At 41.2% G+C, this 19787-nt stretch overlaps 1 protein-coding gene and 1 pseudogene across 1 annotated transcript; both read left to right on the plus strand.

Moving 5' to 3' along the window:
- The first annotated feature begins 9581 nt into the window (after positions 1–9581).
- On the plus strand, positions 9582–12824 carry LOC109904007 (cytochrome P450 1B1 pseudogene; annotated as a pseudogene).
- Positions 12825–14604: 1780 nt separating this feature from the next.
- LOC109888318 (cytochrome P450 1B1) lies at positions 14605–19504 on the plus strand. Its single transcript, XM_020479494.2, has one exon. The coding sequence runs from the start codon at positions 14974–14976 to the stop codon at positions 16546–16548; it is 1575 nt and encodes a 524-aa protein (XP_020335083.2). The 5' UTR covers positions 14605–14973; the 3' UTR covers positions 16549–19504.
- The last annotated feature ends 283 nt before the right edge of the window (positions 19505–19787 follow it).

Here is a 19787-nt window from a genome sequence, read left to right on the forward strand (position 1 = left end):
ATAACATAAATTGTTGGCTGCTTGTGCCAAATAATTGATGAGAGTGGCCCAGTAAGCTATAAACTCTGATTATTTAGGAAGTAATTTGGGAAGAAGGTTAGACTATGTTCTATTGCTTCAGGCTCCTGTTCCTGAGAAGAAAATGACTAGTCACTAAGGTACAGGAAGCAATTTGAATAACTAAATTATGAAATGCAAATTTTGTCACAGATAAAATGTCTCTATAAACTCCACACATTGTCTCATTCAAGTCCCTGAAAAACGGGACATGACCAGTGAGTTGCACAGTCGGGGAAATTCAACAACAACAAAAATTATAATGAGCATTCGTTATCTGGAGCATCACTAGAGTCATCCTAACGCACGATAGGCACCCACGGTGAGGAATGCGTACCACGGTGAGGCACTCACAGTGAGGAATGTGTACCACGGTGAGGCACTCACGGTGAGTAATGCATAATTAAACTGTGCCCTAATACCGGTCTGTTAGCCAGTCACAGATGACCTAACTCAAATTAAATCGGGGTCATCTGGAAGCCATTTCTACTTGTACTTTTTCCCCCTGCTCCCTTTGGAGGTTGGGCCTTGGTGACCAAGCTCCGCGCACTGTATAGGCAGGCATGGCATGCAAGCTCATCCTGCTCTGTTCGCTAGCACTCAAAAACTCAATGAGAAAATTAACAAATACCTGTACATAATACATGGCTAAAGTGAGCATATGTCACACAGACCTATGAGGACATGCTTACATGCAAAACATTTTCCATTTAAAGTTGTATGTAAGCTTTGAATGATAACCAGTGGCAACCGGTCATTCAGGGCAGGTCTCAACCCATCTTTTTTTTTTTTTTTTTTTAAAGCAATATACACACATACACACATATATATATATATATATATATATATATATATATATATATATACATACATAAAGTACCAGTCAAAAGTTTAGACACACCCACTCATTCAAGGGTTTTTCTTTATTTTTTACATTGTAAAATAATAGTGAAAACATCAAAACTATGAAACAACACATGGAAAAAATCAAAATATATTTCATATTTTAGAATCTTCAAAGTAGCCACCCTTTGCCTTGATGACAGCTTTGCACAAGAGCCCTAACCCTCACCCTCCAATCCAACAGGTCCCAGACATGCTCAATAGGATTGAGATCCGGGCTCTTCGCTGGCCATGGCAGAACACTGACATTCCTGTCTTGTAGGAAATCACGTATAGAACAAGCAATATGGCAGGTGGCATTGTCATGTTGGAGGGTCATGTCAGGATGAGCCTGCAGGATGGGTACCACATGAGGGAGGAGGATGTCTTCCCTGCAACACACAGCGGATGAGATTGCATGCAATGAAAACAAGCTCAGTCCGATGAATCTGTGACACATCGCCCCAGACCATGACGGACTCTCCACCTCAAAATCGATCCTGCTCCTGAGTACAGGCCTCGGTGTAATGATCATTCCTTCAATGATAAATGCGAATCCGACCATCACCTCTGGTGAAACAAAACCACGACTCGTCAGTGAAGAGCACTTTTTGCTAGTCCTGTCTGGTCCAGCGACGGTGGGTTTGTGCCCATAGGTGACGTTGTTGCCGGTGATGTCTGGTGTGGACCTGCCTTTACAACAGGCCTACATGCCCTCAGCCAAGCCTCTCCCAGCCTATTGCGGACAGTCTGAGCACTGATGGAGGGATTGTGTGTTCCTGGTGTAACTCGGGCAGTGGTTGTTGCCATCCTGTACCTGTCCTTCAGGTGTGATGTTTGGATGTACCGATCCTGTGCAGGTGTTGTCGTGGTCTGCCACTGTGAGGATGATCAGCTGTCCATCCTGTCTCCCTGTAGCGCTGTCTTAGGCGTCTCACAGTACAGACATAGCAATTTATTGCCCTGCCCACATCTGCAGTCCTCATGTCTCCTTGCAGCATGCCTAAGGCACGTTTAAGCAGATGAGCAGGGACCCTGGGCATCTTTCTTTTGGTGTTTTTCAGAGTCAGTAGAAAGGCCTCTTTAGTGCCCTAAATTATCATAACTGTGACCTTAATTGCCTACACTGTTAGTGTCTTAACGACCGTTCCACAGGTGCATGTTCATTAATTGTTTATGGTTCATTGAACAAGGATGGGAAACATGTATGAACCGATTACAATGAAGATCTGTGAAGTTATTTGGATTTTTACGAATTATCTTTGAAAGACAAAAAAAGGGACGTTTCTTTTTTTGCTGAGTTTATTTAGACTTGTCTCTTGTTCAAAAGGTTATGCTTACAGAGGCTGAGAGAAGCAAGTAGGCATACAGATCACACTAAAATGGGATCTGCTGTAATTCGGTGGGCAAAGTAACTACAGATAATTTGGCCCTTGCAGTAACCACACGCACAGGAGGGGAATGCTAATCAGGACCTAGACATAACAAGAGTTCCAAGAGAAAAACAACAATATGCTTGCCTACTCTGATGATGATAAATACACTTTTTAGTCCTTTGCATAATTGAGGTTCATGAAACATAAAAAATAACAACCTCCTTGTGTTTAGGTTAAAGTAAATCATCCTACATGATGCAGTTTCATAAATGGAGCCTATATTTACCCACTTTTTTGTCCATTCCAAACCAAGACAAGCAGTTAGCTTGTGAACAGTCTATTTTTATTCTGAATTTCAAAGACCTATGTGTATCATGAAAAAAACTGTTCTTCAAATACATTTTAAATATGTTTATCAATGGCTATCTTTGAACAAGGGGTCCAGAAGAACACATCCTGATAGAGTCCAGTACTTAAAGCTTCCTTGTTTTAATATACCCTTAGAAAGCATAAATTAGACGCTGCAGAACAGTATGTTCCCACCACACCTCAGGTCACCTCAATTGACATATCATGTTACATTACTGACCCAATACAGAAACTGTTCATACCCCTTGACTTATTCCACATTTTGTTGTGATACAGACTGAATTCAAAATTGATTAAATGTTTATTTTTTCTCTCTTCCATCTACACACAGTACCCCACAATGACAAAGCGAAAACATGTTTTAGAAATGTTTGCACATTTATAGAAAATTAAATACAGACATTTCCAATTTACATAATTATTCACACCCGTGAGTCAATACTTTGTAGAAGCACCTTTGGCAGTGATTATAGCTGTGTGCGTCTATCTGGGTAAGTCTCCAAGACCTTTCCACACCTGTATTGTGGAAAATTTCCCCATTATTCTTTTAAATATTCTTCAAGATCTCTCAAATTGGTTGATGATAATTACTAAACAACCATTTTCAGATCTTGCCATAGATCTTTAAGTAAATTGAAGTCAAAACTGTAACTCAAAACTCCGGAACAGTCACTGTCTTCTTGGTAAGCAACTCCAGCGTAGATTTGATATTTTATTTTAGGTTATTATTCTGCTGAAAGCTGAAATCATCAATCAATCAATTCCTCTAGAATTTTGCCTGTGCTTTGCTCCATTCCATAATTTTTTTTGCCTGAAAAACTCCCCGGTCCTTAACAATTATAAGCATACACATAACATGATGCAGCCACCACTATGCTTGAAAATATGGAGACTGGTAATCAGTAATTTGTTGTATTGGATTTTCCCCAAACATAACACTTTGTATTCAGGACAAAAAGTGAATTGCTTTGCCACATTTTTTGCAGTATTACTTCAGTGTCAATTGTTATTTTGTACAGGCTTCCTTCTTTAAATTCTGTCAATGAGGTTAGTATTGTGGAGTAACTATAATGTTGTTGTTCCATCCTCAGTTTTCTCCTATCACAGCCATTAAACTCTGTAACTGTTTTAAAGTCACCATTGGTGTAAGGGTTTTCCTCCTCCTCGTCGTCTGAGGAGGAGAAGTGAGAAGGATCGGAGGACCAATGCGCAGTGTGGTAAGTGTCCATATCGTTTAATAAAACAAACTGAACACTCAATGAATACAAAACAATAAACGTGAACAAAACCGAAACAGTACCATGTGGCGAACAGACACGGAAACACTCACCCACAAAACAACAGTGAAGCCCAGGCTACCTAAGTATGATTCTCAATCAGAGACAACTAACGACACCTGCCTCTGATTGAGAACCATACTAGGCCGAACACAGAAAACCAACCTAGAAACACAAAACATAGAATGCCCACCTAACTCACGTCCTGACCAACTAAAACAAATAACACAAGAACTAGGGTCAGAACGTGACAATTGGCCTCATGATGAAATCTCTGAACGGTTTCATTCCTCTCCGGCAATTGAGTTAGGAAGGACGTCTGTATCTTTGTAGCGACTAGGTGTCTTGATACACCATCCAAAGTGTAATTATGAACTTCACCATGCTCAAAGGGATATTCAATCTCTGCTTTAAAATTGTTTTAACTAAATCTACCAATAGGTGCCCTTCTTTGCGAGGCATTGGAAAACCTCCCTGGTCTTTTTGGTTGAATCTGTGTTTGAAATCCGCTGCTCAACTGAGGGATGGGGGGGCAGTGCAGAAATGGGGTAGTCATTCAAAAATCATGTTCAACACTATTATTGCACACAGAGTGAGTCCCTGCAACTTATTATGTGATTGTTAAGCACTGAACTTATTTAGGCTTGCCATAACAAAAGGCTTATTATTTTTAAATGTCAGGTTATATCCGATCACACAGGACTGGGGGGCGGGGAGGGGGGTGTCAGATTTTTGAAATGTAACTTACTTAACTAGGCAAGCCAGTTAAGAACAAATTCTTATTTACAATGACAGCCTACTGGGGAACAGTGGGTTAACTGCCTTGTTCAGGGGCATAACGACAGATTTGTACCTTGTCAGCTCAGGAATTCAATCCAGCAACCTTTCGGTTACTGGCCCATCGCTCTAACCACTAGGCTACCTGCCGCCCCAGAATTTGTTCTTCTCCAGCCTTTGCTGTTTCATTGATTGATTTGAGTTGGCTTGTTGCAGGGATCATGTTAGTCACTCAGCCCATGAAATGTGTGGTGTCAGACGAAGTTCAGAATGAGTGAAGCCATGGAGGCTTGGCACAGGGCTTTTTGGCGAGTACACAAACAAGAAATGGAAGTGAGTCAATAATTTAAGCCTCCTCTCCAGTTGGGCCGCTGACTGGACCTCTATCAGGAGAGACCTGTCTGTGGCGGAGCTGACTGGATCTTTGTAGCACATCCTAGCTGTTATGGTCATAGTGGTGAGTTGTTGCAACACAGGGTGAACATTCTGCATGACAAGCGATTTCATGGTGTACTTATACCATATTCATGGTCACAGACATTTTTATGTATATAATTCTCTGTGTTAATCATTACTATTTTATGTCACACGTTGTCTTGAATTATGAATAGATTGCAACACTCTTTTATGTCATGCGTGCTATGAGGATATATACAGTGGACTTGAATGCAGGGAAAATGTCCTCAACATGTTAAAAGGTTCCGGTAATTCCATGACACTTTACTTTATCAGCATTTTCATACTTAGAAAAAGGTTTAACAGATTATGGGCCCACATTGGCCATCAGGCCAGGGCTCTCGTGTGAAAATGGGTGTCATTGCCGAGGCCAAGAGCTAGGTTACTTATTCACTTCACTTTACAACAAGTGTTGTTTATCTTTGTGCACATTATGTGACACCTCTGCTTTTTCCCAACCACCGTGTCAAGGTGTTATCATTCCACTGAAGTGAATGTTGCCCAATCCTTCCTCATTTATTTTTAAGTCCTCCTTTTATACTGCAATCAAGACAGTGACCATGTTTGAGCAGTGTCTGTGTGTCCTCATACCGTGCATGGTCAGCCCCGAAAAAATGCACTAATCTCAAACATCAGATTCTCAAACTAGCAATGTTCGGTGGTTACCTCCTTGGCCGGCTGAGATGGCCAAGGCCCAGGGATGTTTTGGTTGGTCTGTTTAGTGGTTTGTCTGGGTTGTTTTTAGCAGTCTCATTTTCAATATATACCCCTTTTTCTTTCTAAAGCCTAATCTACACTGAAATTCCTGCATTCCCCTCTGCTCTTTCCCAAGTCCCACCGGCTCCCCAACTGCCTGTTGGACCCTTGGCTTTCCTCTTCTCTCCTTCCCCTCCTTCCCCCTTCCTTCCTCCCTGTCGATGCTGTGCGTGACAGTAGCTCACTGAGAAGTGGAAATGAGACTAGTAAACAATGATTAGCTCCAGAGCTGGGGCAGCCTGGTCCACCATGGGTCCTCTCTCCATGGGCCCGCCACCAGCGCATTACATGCAACATGAAGCCTTCCAAGCCCCTCCCCCTCCCGCCAGCAGAGTCAGCTCAGGGTCAGGGCCAACCTTTCACAGCCAGGTTACAGGAGATAATCACAGACAAACACGACAGCCACACGCAAAAAGCACACACGAGCCCTCGCCCACCGCAAACCTGGTTTTAATTAGAGGTGATGGGGATGTGTGGCCATATGTGAAGAGGAGTGCAGGAGGAGGAGGGGGTCAGTTAGGGTGTAGTGTTGCACACACAAAATTATTCCTCTATAGCGAGAGAACGAGACAACGAGAAATAGTCATCCCAGTGAAGAAGCTTCTTCTGTTCTGAGACATTGCTGTCTCTGGTTAACCTAGGAATCATGCTGGATGTTTTTGTGTTTTTAGGAACACCACATTTCTCCAGAAAAAACAGGGAGAGGGAAGTGAACAGCTTTTAGACAGAGTAGGAAGTTGTGTAACTCTTTTAACAGAAAATACCAATTTCATTTTTAAGTATAAAGGGTCAGACAAAACTTGACTCATTGAAGGTACAATCTGCAGAATTAAAGATTGTGGCTTTAATTGTGGCCAAACTGTGGAATAGAGATACCATTTCACATTTGCTCTAAGAGCTGTGGGTATACTTCCTAGATGTATTTCATTTAACCAATTAGAAGAAACAACCAATTAAACCTAGTAGTAAAACATACAAAGCATGTTTAATGTACTATTTGACATTTAAGCTATGCTCCACATTGAGTGATTTTACCTGAATTCCATTTCAAGTCTCAGAGGAACAAGAAACTACAAAAATAAACATGATGTTTTTTTTCTCACCATTACAGAGTTTAAAATATTCCTGTAGACCTTTTCCCATCCTTTCTTCCCATTTTCAACATTACTGTACCTCAGCATTGCTAATTATCCCTCAGTATTTGACGGGCTTCCGAGTGGCGCGGCTGTCTAAGGCACTGCATCTCAGTGCAAGAGGTGTCACCACAGTCCCTGGTTTGAATCCAGGCTGTCCAATAGGGCGGCGCACAATTGGCCCAGCGTCGTCAGGGTTTGGCCGGGATAGGCCGTCAATGTAAATGAGAATTTGTTCTTAACTGACTTACCTAGTTAAATAAATGATAAATAAAAGAAATACATAAATATAATGTGGACTGTACAGGGACCACAGGGCCTGCTAGACTTGCTACCACCTTCTCTTTGCAAGTCTCATGTTTAATAAAATCTCAGCTAAAATCATACTTTAATCAACTTAAGAAAGGCTTAGTCAGATCAGATTGATCCCTTAAATACACATTTTATAACCTCAGCTGTGAAAATATGGTATGCAATGATATAGGTTTTAAATAAGCTAGACCAAAACATAGAAAAAGTGTATCACTTTAACACTCTTTCTTCAACACCCATAGTGAGAATTCCCACTCCCCCCTTTCCCATTTCCTCATGCACCAATATTGAGTGACTGTGCTGGAGCATTACTGAAGTCTCTGTCCCTCTAACTTACGGCCTCACTTCTGAAATGTTTTAGTGCCTTCAATTAGCGTCATTACCTCCCTGCAAAAATAAACTTTGCAGTTGGTGGGGAAACTAGAAACGCAAATGTATTCTTTGGCACTGAGTCGAAAAAAGTTTTGCCTCAGGAACTAAAATTAGTCTTTGAGCTGAAAGGTTAATAGAATCAATGGACCAGTGATTTCCATAAGGAATAAACTGCACTTTGTATTGAATGCCAAGGACAGGACTCCGGGTGACCATGATGTGTGTGTGCTTACCAGGCATGATACATTTCAGGTACCAAAACCTACATCTTGAGAGTGTCATCATTCCTCCTGCACCTTTTGAGGGACCAGAACATCATTATAGCCTTCTGATCTCCTGAAAAGTTTCCTCCTAACTCTTTTGAGCTCAACAGTCTTGTTTTGGGGAAAGAAAACCATGTCAAAATGCACCTGAGGTGTATGGCGATAAAAGTAAGCTGCCATTGGATAGCACACAATTGAAACATGGCTCTCGTGTGCAAACCTACTGGCACTTTTATGCTTTGTACTGCAAATGCTTGAAGATATGCTGTAGTATGAGACCTGCTGAAGATGTGAATAAGAATTTTTCATGGATTTTTCTATGCTAAGATAATGTAAGTGTGTTGTATAAGCATATTTATGAAAGGCAAGTCAGTCTATACCTGCATTGCAAAATGCAACATTGGATTTAAACAAACATGTAAATCTTGAGGCCTTTACATGAGTGGTAGAATGGTAGTTCTTCATATTGGAAAAACAAACCTTCTATAAATAGTCTATAAACTATATTTCAATCCACACAGATAATTATTTGAGTTGTATCCATGTACAGTCATTCACAGTGAGTCATTTTCAAATTACAGTGATATTCATACAGTGAAACAGATCTAACAATATTATTATTACAAATATTATTTGTTTCATCTTTTGCTCAATATTATGGAAAGCACTCAGACTCGGCTCCTACACAACTTTTGCTGAACTTCAGAGTACCACATGGGGATTCTATTAGAAGCGCGACATAGTTGAGTGATTTAGTCAATTATATATGTGCTGTTGACTACCTTGAACGGATTACATGTAATCACATTATGTTTAAAATGATAAATTAAGAATAATACTATCACAATGGTATTACAACAGTCAATATGTAGCGTGCGCACAAAACTAATGGAAGACTAATGCAGGTACTGGCTTTGCACAGTACCTGAAAAGTTGCAAAACTCACTGTAAACCCATCATTTTTAAACACACATTTATTAGGCTACATGGCATCATGATTACATTCACTTTGTTATTTTATTGAGACACGAAACAGAGTTTACATTAGGCTTTTATGCAAAGTATAGAATTTCCATGCAGACGCGCACAAAAGCAACCCATACCTTATCGACTATTAAACTAAATAGGATATTCCCATTACTTATTAATACACGTAAAATTAAAAGTTATTATAAACAGTTCTTACATTTTACGCAATTAGAAGGTAAAAAAATAAAAGAGAAACAAACCATATGCTTGCTATAAGATTTTCTTGAATCTTCAAATTATAACAACCAACGTAAGAAAGTATAACCATTTAACATGGGATACCACTGTTACTATTCGAGTTAGTAAAATAATTGTTACTTTCCTCCTAAACGTATTTGCTGGAGTTCACCTCTGCAGAGAGAGGTCTCTGCGCGCTTTTGTTTCCAGTGCGTAGCGCGCGTCGAGGTCCAACATCAGAATGATAATATATATAGGGCTACCACAATGGGAGGAGTATGAAAATAATGCTCAGCCCTACCCACCAACTGCAAACATATAAGACACCTTGCTGAAGCAAAACTAGTCACTAAAGTCTTAAATCTTGCTGAAAAGAGTGACAAGAGGAAAAAAACTTCACCTTAACTCACCAAGCTTCATCTGAGATATTTTCCCAAGGAGTACTGAGACTGTCCCCATGGTCTCAGAAGGATACTTGGGACTCTAAGCTAATGGAACTTGTTTAATTGATTAACTAATTTCATTGTACATCACAAAATCACTTTTGAACATTATTTAATTTAATTATTATACGTTTTTTTTTACAAAAAAGTGAGTGCTGGACTAAAGTTGTCAAGAAAACTAAACTTTTTTGTAGCTTTTTTTTTCATTCACAATATCTGTCTCCAGGAATAGGTGGTCTGATAATCCATAGCCATGGCACTGCTCGACACAGAGTTTGGGGTGAAGGGCAGCAGCCTCATCAGAGAATGGAGTGGACAGGTCCAGCCAGCTCTGGTCGCCTCCTTTGTTTTCCTCTTCTGTCTAGAAGCCTGTCTATGGGTCAGGAATCTCAGACTCAAGAGAAGGCTGCCAGGACCCTTTGCCTGGCCGGTGGTGGGCAATGCCATGCAGCTGGGGCAGATGCCTCATATCACCTTCTCCAAGCTGGCAAAGAAGTACGGCAACGTGTATCAGATACGACTGGGCTGCAACAACATAGTGGTGCTCAATGGAGACACAGCAATACGAGAAGCCTTGGTTCAACACAGTACAGAGTTTGCAGGCAGACCCAACTTTGTGTCTTTTCAGATGATTTCAGGAGGCAGGAGCTTGACTTTCACTAACTACAGCAAACAGTGGAAAATGCACAGGAAAATTGCACAATCTACCATTAGAGCGTTCTCCTCTGCCAACAGCCAGACCAAGAAAGCGTTTGAGCACCACGTTTTGGGAGAATGTATGGATCTTGTGCAGGTATTTCTGAGAATGAGTGCAGATGGACGATATTTTAATCCCTCTCATGAATTTACAGTAGCTGCTGCAAATGTAATCTGTGCACTGTGCTTTGGAAAACGTTATGGCCATGATGACATTGAGTTTAGAACCCTTCTGGGCAGAATGGACACGTTTGGAGAGACGGTGGGGGCTGGCAGCTTGGTGGATGTCATGCCCTGGCTTCAGAATTTCCCAAATCCTGTCCGCAGCATCTACCAGAATTTCAAACATATAAACGAGGAGTTTTTTGCCTTTGTGAAAGATAAAGTGATGCAGCACAGAGAAACCTTCACGCCTGATGTGACGCGTGACATGAGTGATGCCATCATTAACGCGATTGAGCACAGAAATGACAGTGGACTGGCCAAAGACTTTGTTGAAGGAACAGTCACAGACCTCATTGGAGCCGGCCAAGAAACAATGTCAACCATTTTCCAATGGATTCTCCTGCTTTTGATTAAATACCCCAACATCCAAACCAGGCTGCAGGAGCAGATTGACAAAGTGGTAGGCCGTGACAGGCTGCCCTGTATTGAGGACAAAGCCAGCCTGGCTTACCTAGATGCTGTTATCTATGAGACCATGCGCTATACCAGCTTTGTACCCCTCACCATCCCACACTCCACCACCTCAGATGTCACCATCGAAGGCTTCCACATCCCCAAAGACACAGTGGTCTTCATCAACCAGTGGTCCGTCAACCACAACCCTTTAAAGTGGAAGGACCCACATCTCTTCGACCCCTCACGTTTCCTCAATGAAAATGGTGCCCTTGACAAGGACCTGACCAACAGCGTCATGATCTTCTCCACTGGTAAGAGACGATGTATTGGCGACCAGATTGCCAAGGTGGAAACATTTTTATTTACAGCCGTCTTGCTTCACCAGTGTACCTTTGAGAGCAACCCATCAGAGGCCCTGACCCTTGACTGTTCCTATGGGCTCACACTGAAGCCTCTCCACTACACCATCACAACCAAGCTCAGGGGGAAGCTGCTCGGTCTGGTGTCCCCTGCATAAAAATCTCATCCCATTATTGTGGGCAACATTGCCAATCAATTACATTTTACAGTGAGTATAAGCAAACCTGCACTGAATGCTGTTGTTGAAGAGTGTAATAATTCATATTTAATATTTAATTAATATCTGAACACAATTGAATATGTTTGCAATGTTGTTGATACAGAATTGAAAGTATGATTACAGTAATGGAAAGTTTGCTAGGTAGAGATGAATCTCCTTTGTTGGGGGCCAGGGGTCAGGTCATGGGGTCAATGAAGTTGAACAGGCTCTCAAACTATGTACCTGATCATATTCTGTAAGGAAGTATACTTTTGTTTTATATACATTTTGAGTGTTGAGCTTACTTCATAAACAGTATTCAGCATGTTAACGTATGAAAATATGTGCATGAAACTAGAATATCACTCAAAAGTCAATGGAAGGTTATATCACAGTGTAATATGCTTGTGAGTGTTTGTGAATGTTGTCGTCACACCCAAGGAACCACAATTTGTTGCGTTGAGGACTTTTCGGAATTCTTCGCATCAAGATGGTGATGTATCAATGTAGTTAACCTTTTCACATAAAGCAGTCACAAAATATTTCTATAGATATATTTCAGGTATGAAAATGATTTGTATTATAATCCAATCCACTATCTACTGTACACCATGAATATGAGCACATTGAAATGCTGTCGGAAGATAACAAATGCTGACGAACTGCTAAAGGGAAATCAAGTTATCTATATGCTATAGCCTACAGTGTGAAGACAATTCAGAGATAACAGCATTGGCGCCTCTGTGTAACTTCAAGCTCAGTGTCCCCAACCAAGTTAGGAGGTGTTTCAATGGAGAGGTGGCTTTGGAATTGTGGGATTGATAATGCTGATGAATACATGGGAGATGACCAACTCCAGACACTGACTGCATTGATCTCCTTCGAAATCAACTGAACAGGCACTCCAACTACACAACCCATCCCTTCATATCCAAACTAACTGTCACTAAATACAATACTACTACACAAATCAATGGCATTTTCATGTCTTTCTGCATTTACACAAATGCATGTCTGTTTACACCTCAAGGGTCTGAAATCTATATGGATGTCATTTCACCTTTGTCAAAGAGCACGTATTCAGGAATTTATGAAATAGTGTTCAGAATCTCTGCCTCTCTCAAACCAAGAAACTCAACTACAGCATGCGTTGAATGTCCAGGAAAGGATTCATCATAGAAAATACTGTGTTGAATTTTTTTTTTAAAATAAACTAATTATATGCTTGAAAAATCAGATATTTGGAATGAATAAAGCAACGTGACGGATTCTGCTTCTCTCTTGTTTGTCATTGATTAACCCATTAAGCATCTCATCATTGGAAGGAGTGCAATCTCCTGTCCATTGCAATGTGTTGTTTTTTGTAGTGACACACTTCACGTACAGTGCAATGAATATGAGCTGGTGCATAACCTATTCCAAAATAAAGATTATTATGGAAATACACACTCTAAGGTACATTTTAAAATGCAATAAACATGTGATAACGTATAATAAAACTGCAAACTAGTCTTTACCACTGTTAACGCTCATTATGCTTTATAGCTAATCTCCATCAGTCTTGCATGTTCTCTCATCCAAACTGTCAGAAACACATCAGGTGTCAGGTAGCCTAGCGTTTAGAGCGCTGTGAAAAATCTGTCTCTCCGCCCTTGAGCAAGGCACTTAACCCTACTTGCTCCAGGGTCGCCATAGATAACGGCGAGTTGGGATATGCATAAAAAGACATGTACAATTCACACATGCGTGTAATACAAACTTGTGCATGTGAGAAGTCAGACAGATATAAGCACCCACCTAACTATTTATTCATTATTATCAAATGTATTTGAATTGTGATCTGGTTCAGCAACAATACATGATACAGGTGAAGAATCGCTCCTTGCAGCATTACTATCACTGGTCCATTAGAGTACAGAACTCCATAGTAGTTCAATTCCTGCTGAATAGCTTTAAAACCCAAATAGGACAACTTTTATGTGTTCCTCTGAAAAGCCTTATGACTAGCATTATTGCCAGAGGTCCCTGTTTTGAACTCACTTTTATACTATTTTGATATAGCCACCAGCCTAAGACCTACATTATCTCATTTACTATGTATAAAAGGACCATTATGCTAAAGGAAAAAAAAGCTCTGGTAAATACTGTATATACTTTTATAGAACATATAAAAGTGTATTGTACAATGTGTATCTATTTTGTGACAAGATCCAAAACCCAGAGCTTTCATGGTCATATCTTGGATTCTATTCCTAGTAGTGTCTAGAGTTAGGCTGAAAATAACAGATACAATTTTTTAAATAATGTCATAAAAAAATGCATACATTAGTTTTCAACAGACATAAGAAAGCTCCTTCCAAAGTTACAAGTAGTCCTGCCTTAGCCTGGGTACTTCACTGAGACGTTTGCTTTACATACACTATATTTCAGTCTGGAATCGTTCCTATAGAGAGGCAATCAAGCAATTTTCAGAATATAACCGGACCAATCAGTGTCCCCTGAGTTTAACTATGGTGAGTTTAGCTATGGTGAGTTTAGCTATGGTAAGTTTAGCTATGGTGAGTTTAGCTATGGTGAGTTTAGCTATGGTGAGTTTAGCTGTGGTGAATTTAGCTATGGTGAGTTTAGCTATGGTGAGTTTAGCTATGGTGAGTTCAGCTATGGTGAGTTTAGCTATGGTGAGTTTAGCTATGGTGAGTTTAGCTATGGTGAGTTCAGCTATGGTGGTCTGTGTGACTGAAAGTTTGAACCCTAACTACTACATCATGTTCTAAAATGCTCCCCTGTGGTACCTGTATTGTGTTTAAAGGTAGTGCAGCCCAGTCTTTTAGAGCCTCTGGCCCGCTAAATCTAAACTCCTTCTGTTTTAGTCCTAGGTTCAGGCGGGCCTGACTGGTTGCTGCTTTCCTTTTTGTCTCACCGTGGCATTGAGTGTTAGGGAAAAGAAAGACTCCGCAGGAACGAGCACTTCGGCGCAAAAAAAAAAAAACGAATAGGAGTTTTAAGTCCCTGAACCCTCCCACAGAGGAGATATAAGGGAGAGTGTCAAGACTGAAATCTGCATTCCTCTAATGTGGTCATCTGAAGACGGACAGCGACTGCACTACTACTAACCACTCAACCTGATCAAGCCTGTTCACAAGCCAGCACGGAGTAGGAGGAGACAGACACCGTAGTGTAAGAGGTGCTGAAAACCTTCTCGTTGTCTCAATTCATTTTCTACGTTTTTGGGATGATCATGCAGGACTGACCATACTTAAAAACAGACAGCATTATTATTCCGTTTATTTGGAATTTAGGTGGAGAGGAGGACCTATTTTAAAAATCTGGTTACCAGGAATAGCATTCAACAAAATAAAAGTGGGATCCCTCTCAGAATTTGAAGGTTTGAGCACCAGAATTAGAACATCTCAGCACCATGGCACTGCTGGACACAGAGTTTGGGGTGAAGGGCAGCAGCATCATCAGAGAGTGGAGTGGACAGGTCCAGCCAGCTCTGGTCGCCTCCTTTGTTTTCCTCTTCTGTCTAGAAGCCTGTCTATGGGTCAGGAATCTCAGACTCAAGAGAAGGCTGCCAGGACCCTTTGCCTGGCCGGTGGTGGGCAATGCCATGCAGCTGGGGCAGATGCCTCATATCACCTTCTCCAAGCTGGCAAAGAAGTACGGCAACGTGTATCAGATACGACTGGGCTGCAACAACATAGTGGTGCTCAATGGAGACATAGCAATACGAGAAGCCTTGGTTCAACACAGTACAGAGTTTGCAGGCAGACCCAACTTTGTGTCTTTTCAGTCAGTGTCTGGTGGTAACAGCATGACATTCTCTAACTACAGCAAACAGTGGAGGACCCACCGGAAGATCGCTCAGTCCACCATTAGAGCTTTCTACTCTGCCAACAGCCAGACCAAAAAAGCATTTGAACAGCACGTTGTTGCAGAGGCTACTGAGCTCATTGAAGCTTTCCTCAAACTCAGTGCTGATGGACAGTTTTTCAACCCTGCTCACGAACTGACAGTAGCTGCTGCAAATGTAATCTGTGCACTGTGCTTTGGAAAGCGTTATGGCCATAATGACATGGAGTTTAGAACCCTTCTGGGCAGTGTGGACAGGTTTGGAGAGACGGTGGGGGCTGGCAGCTTGGTCGATGTCATGCCCTGGCTTCAATATTTCCCAAATCCTGTCCGCAGTGTCTACCAGAGCTTCAAAGACCTCAATAAAGAGTTTTTCACCTTTGTGAGAGACAAGGTGGTGGAGCACAGGGAGACGTTTGACCCTGAAGTGACCCGGGACATGAGTGATGCCATTATTCAGGTAATTGACAAGGCAGGCCATGATACCGGGTTGACGGAGGCCCACACAGAAGGGACTGTGTCCGATCTGATTGGTGCGGGACTCGATACTGTGTCAACTTGCCTTCATTGGATGCTCCTTTTATTGGCAAAATACCCCAACATCCAAACCAGACTGCAGGAGCAGATTGACAAAGTGGTAGGCCGTGACAGGCTGCCCTGTATTGAGGACAAAGCCAGCCTGGCTTACCTAGATGCTGTTATCTATGAGACCATGCGCTATACCAGCTTTGTACCCCTCACCATCCCACACTCCACCACCTCAGATGTCACCATCGAAGGCTTCCACATCCCCAAAGACACAGTGGTCTTCATTAACCAGTGGTCTGTCAACCACAACCCTTTAAAGTGGAAGGACCCACATCTTTTTGACCCCTCACGGTTCCTCGATGAAAATGGTGCCCTTGACAAGGACCTGACCAACAGTGTGTTGATATTCTCAGCAGGGAAGAGGCGATGTATCGGTGACCAGATCGCCAAAGTGGAGGTTTTTTTATTTTCTGCTATTTTGATTCACCAATGCAGCTTTGAGAATAACCCAAGTCAGGACCTCTCCTTAGACTGCTCCTATGGGTTAACACTGAAGCCCCTAAACTACAAGATCTCTGCCAAGCTCAGAGGAGAATTACTTAATGCGGCATAAAATCTTGTGATTTGTGCTTTCAAACAGAGCACCCACTAATGGACTGCAGTAATCCAATGCACTATAAAAGGTATGTACACAACAGTGAATAGTTTTGCTTGGTAGGTACCAACCATAAGACTTATATTGATACGTATGTCGATACTTTACTATTATTATCATTAGCTAAACTGATTGTTGATTGTATAAATCACTTTTTGTGACAGATAACTGAATCGTGTTTGTTAATTGTATCATTTTATTGCACTGGCTATACAGTTGAAGTCGGAAGTTTACATACACCTTACATTTAAACTCAGTTTTTCACAATTCCTGACATTTATAGTAAAAATTCATAGTAAAAATACCTTGTCTTAGGCCAGTTAGGATCACCGCTTTATTTTAAGAATGTGAAATGTCAGAATAATAGTAGAGAGAATAAATTATTTCAGCTTTAATTTCTTTCATCACATAATTTTTTAAATATTTTTATTTCACCTTAATTTAACCAGGTAGGCTAGTTGAGAACAAGTTCCCAGTGGGTCAGAAGTTTACATGCACTCAATTAGTATTTGGGACATTTCCTTTAAATTGTTTAACTTGGGTCAAACATTGTGGGTAGCCTTCCACTAGCTTCCCACAATAAGTCGGGTGAATTTTGTCTCATTCCTCCTGACAGAGCTGGTGTAACTGAGTCAGGTTTGTAGGCCTCCTTGCTCGCACACACGTTTCAGTTCTGCCCACACATTTTCTGTAGGATTCAGGTCCGGGCTTTGTGACCACTCCAATACCTTGACTTTGTTGTCCTTAAGCCATTTTGCCACAACTTTGGAAGTATGCTCAGGGTCATTGTCCATTTGGCAGACCCATTTGCGACCAAGCTTTAACTTCCTGACTGATGTCTTGAGATGTTGCTTCAATATATCCACATAATTTTCCTCCTCATGATGCCATCTATTTTGTGAAGTGCACCAGTCCCTCCTGCAGCAAAGCAACCCAACAGCATTATGCTGCCACCCCCGTGCTTCACAGTTGGGATGGTGTTCTTTGGCTTGCCAGCCTCCCCCTTTTTCCTCCAAACATAACGATGGTCATTATAGCCAAACAGTTCTATTTTGATTTCGTCAGACCAGAGGACACTTGTACAAAAAGTACGACCTTTTATGGAGCAGTGGCTTCTTCCTTGCTGAGCGGCCTTTCCGGTTATGCCGATATAGGACTTGTTTTACTGGGGATACAGATACTTTGGTACCTGTTTCCTCCAGCATCTTCACACGGTCCTTTGCTGTTGTTCTGGTATTGATATGCTCCTTCCTGAGCGGTATGACAGCTGCGTGGTCCCACGCAGTATGACGGCTGCGTGGTCCTATGCTTTTTATACTTGCATACTATTGTTTGTACAGATGAACGTGGTACCTTCAGGCATTTGGAAATTGCTCCCAAGGATGAACCAGACTTGTGTAGGTCTACAATTTTTTTTCTGAGGTCTTGGCTGATTTCTTTTGATTTTCCCATGATGTCAAGCAAATAAGCACTGCATTTAAAGGTAGGCCTTCACATACATCCACGGGTACATCTCCAATTGACTTAAATTATGTCAATTAGCCTATCAGAAGCTTCTAAAGCCATGACATCATTTTCTGGAATTTTCCAAGCTGTTTAAAGGCACAGTCAACTTAGTGTATGTACATTTCTGACCCACTGGAATTGTGATACAGTGAATTATAAGTGAAATAATCTGTCTGTAAACAATTGTTGGAAAAATTACTGGTGTCATGCACAAAGTAGATGTCTTAACCGACTTGCCAAAACTATAGTTTGTAAATAAGAAATGTGTGGAGTGGTTGAAAAACAAGTTTTAATGACTCCAACCTAAGTGTTTGTAAACTTCCGAGTTCAACTGTAGCACATTTCTTACATTTGAAAAAGAGACCTCATCCCTCCAGATTTATAAATATATAATGTAGCAATTCATGTTACATATATCACTCCTAAGTGTTTATAGCAGTTGGGTGTAAACCCTCCTAAGTGTTTATAGCAGTTGGGTGTAAACCCTCCTAAGTGTTTATAGCAGTTGGGTGTAAACCCTCCTAAGTGTTTATAGCAGTTGGGTGTAAACCCTCCTAAGTGTTTATAGAAGTTGGGTGTAAACCCTCCTAAGTGTTTATAGCAGTTGGGTGTAAACCCTCCTAAGTGTTTATAGCAGTTGGGTGTAAACCCTCCTAAGTGTTTATAGCAGTTGGGTGTAAACCCTCCTAAGTGTTTATAGAAGTTGGGTGTAAACCCTCCTAAGTGTTTATAGCAGTTGGGTGTAAACCCTCCTAAGTGTTTATAGCAGTTGGGTGTAAACCCTCCTAAGTGTTTATAGCAGTTGGGTGTAAACCCTCCTAAGTGTTTATAGCAGTTGGGTGTAAACCCTCCTAAGTGTTTATAGAAGTTGGGTGTAAAATTCTACTGTCACAGTAGAATTCAATATATTAGATAAATGAATAAGAACATAACCTAGATATGTGTGTGCAGATTTCTACATAAGTGTTACGTAAGAAGAAAACATGCAGACTAAGAATAAAATACATATATATATATTGCATGCAGACTATGTGGCCAAATTTGAAGTATCTATTGTTATACATACAAGGGTATTTCGTTTTGCCACCCTAAATTTGCTAATATAAACTGGTGGAATGATTCCATTTTATTGTAAGTGCTTTGTTGTTGCAGTGATGTGGACAAATCATGTGTTAGGCGTGTATCATGTTGCCCCTGTAGATATATTTGAAGAATTATACCTCCTCTGACCCATTCTGATATGTTTTCATGGTGTTTTTGTCTGCATAAGTACATACTGTAATAACAATTATAAATGTTCTGAAATTTCAGTACACTTACATAATTCCATTGTATTATGATGACTTGTACATGTACTGTATGCAATCTATTGTGCCTGAGCTCCATGCAATAAATCCTATACGCCTTCGCAGCCGTGTCTGTGGCTTACGTCAGTCTGAGGAGAACACAAGTGCCAGGAACAAGACAATACAGGGAGGTCAAAGAGATAATAATAGATCATGATGTCGCGTCTGTGTGTTTCCATGAAAGATTGATGTGGGGCTGGGGTGTAGGCAGCACACATGCTCTTCCTCCAGACCCCCAACACCCTGGGTTTGGATAGGGCACATGCAGTCACAGCCCCAGCCACAGGCCCCACTCATCACTCATCAATATTTCACCCAAGGCAGTCTGCACTCTTAGAATAAAGG

Source organism: Oncorhynchus kisutch, linkage group LG14 (genome assembly GCF_002021735.2).
Source record: "Oncorhynchus kisutch isolate 150728-3 linkage group LG14, Okis_V2, whole genome shotgun sequence".
Lineage (NCBI taxonomy): Eukaryota > Metazoa > Chordata > Actinopteri > Salmoniformes > Salmonidae > Oncorhynchus > Oncorhynchus kisutch.

Excerpts from the sequence above, each read along its gene's own strand:
- LOC109888318 (XM_020479494.2), top strand. The coding sequence starts at position 14,974 with ATGGCACTGCTGGACACAGAGTTTGGGGTGAAGGGCAGCAGCATCATC.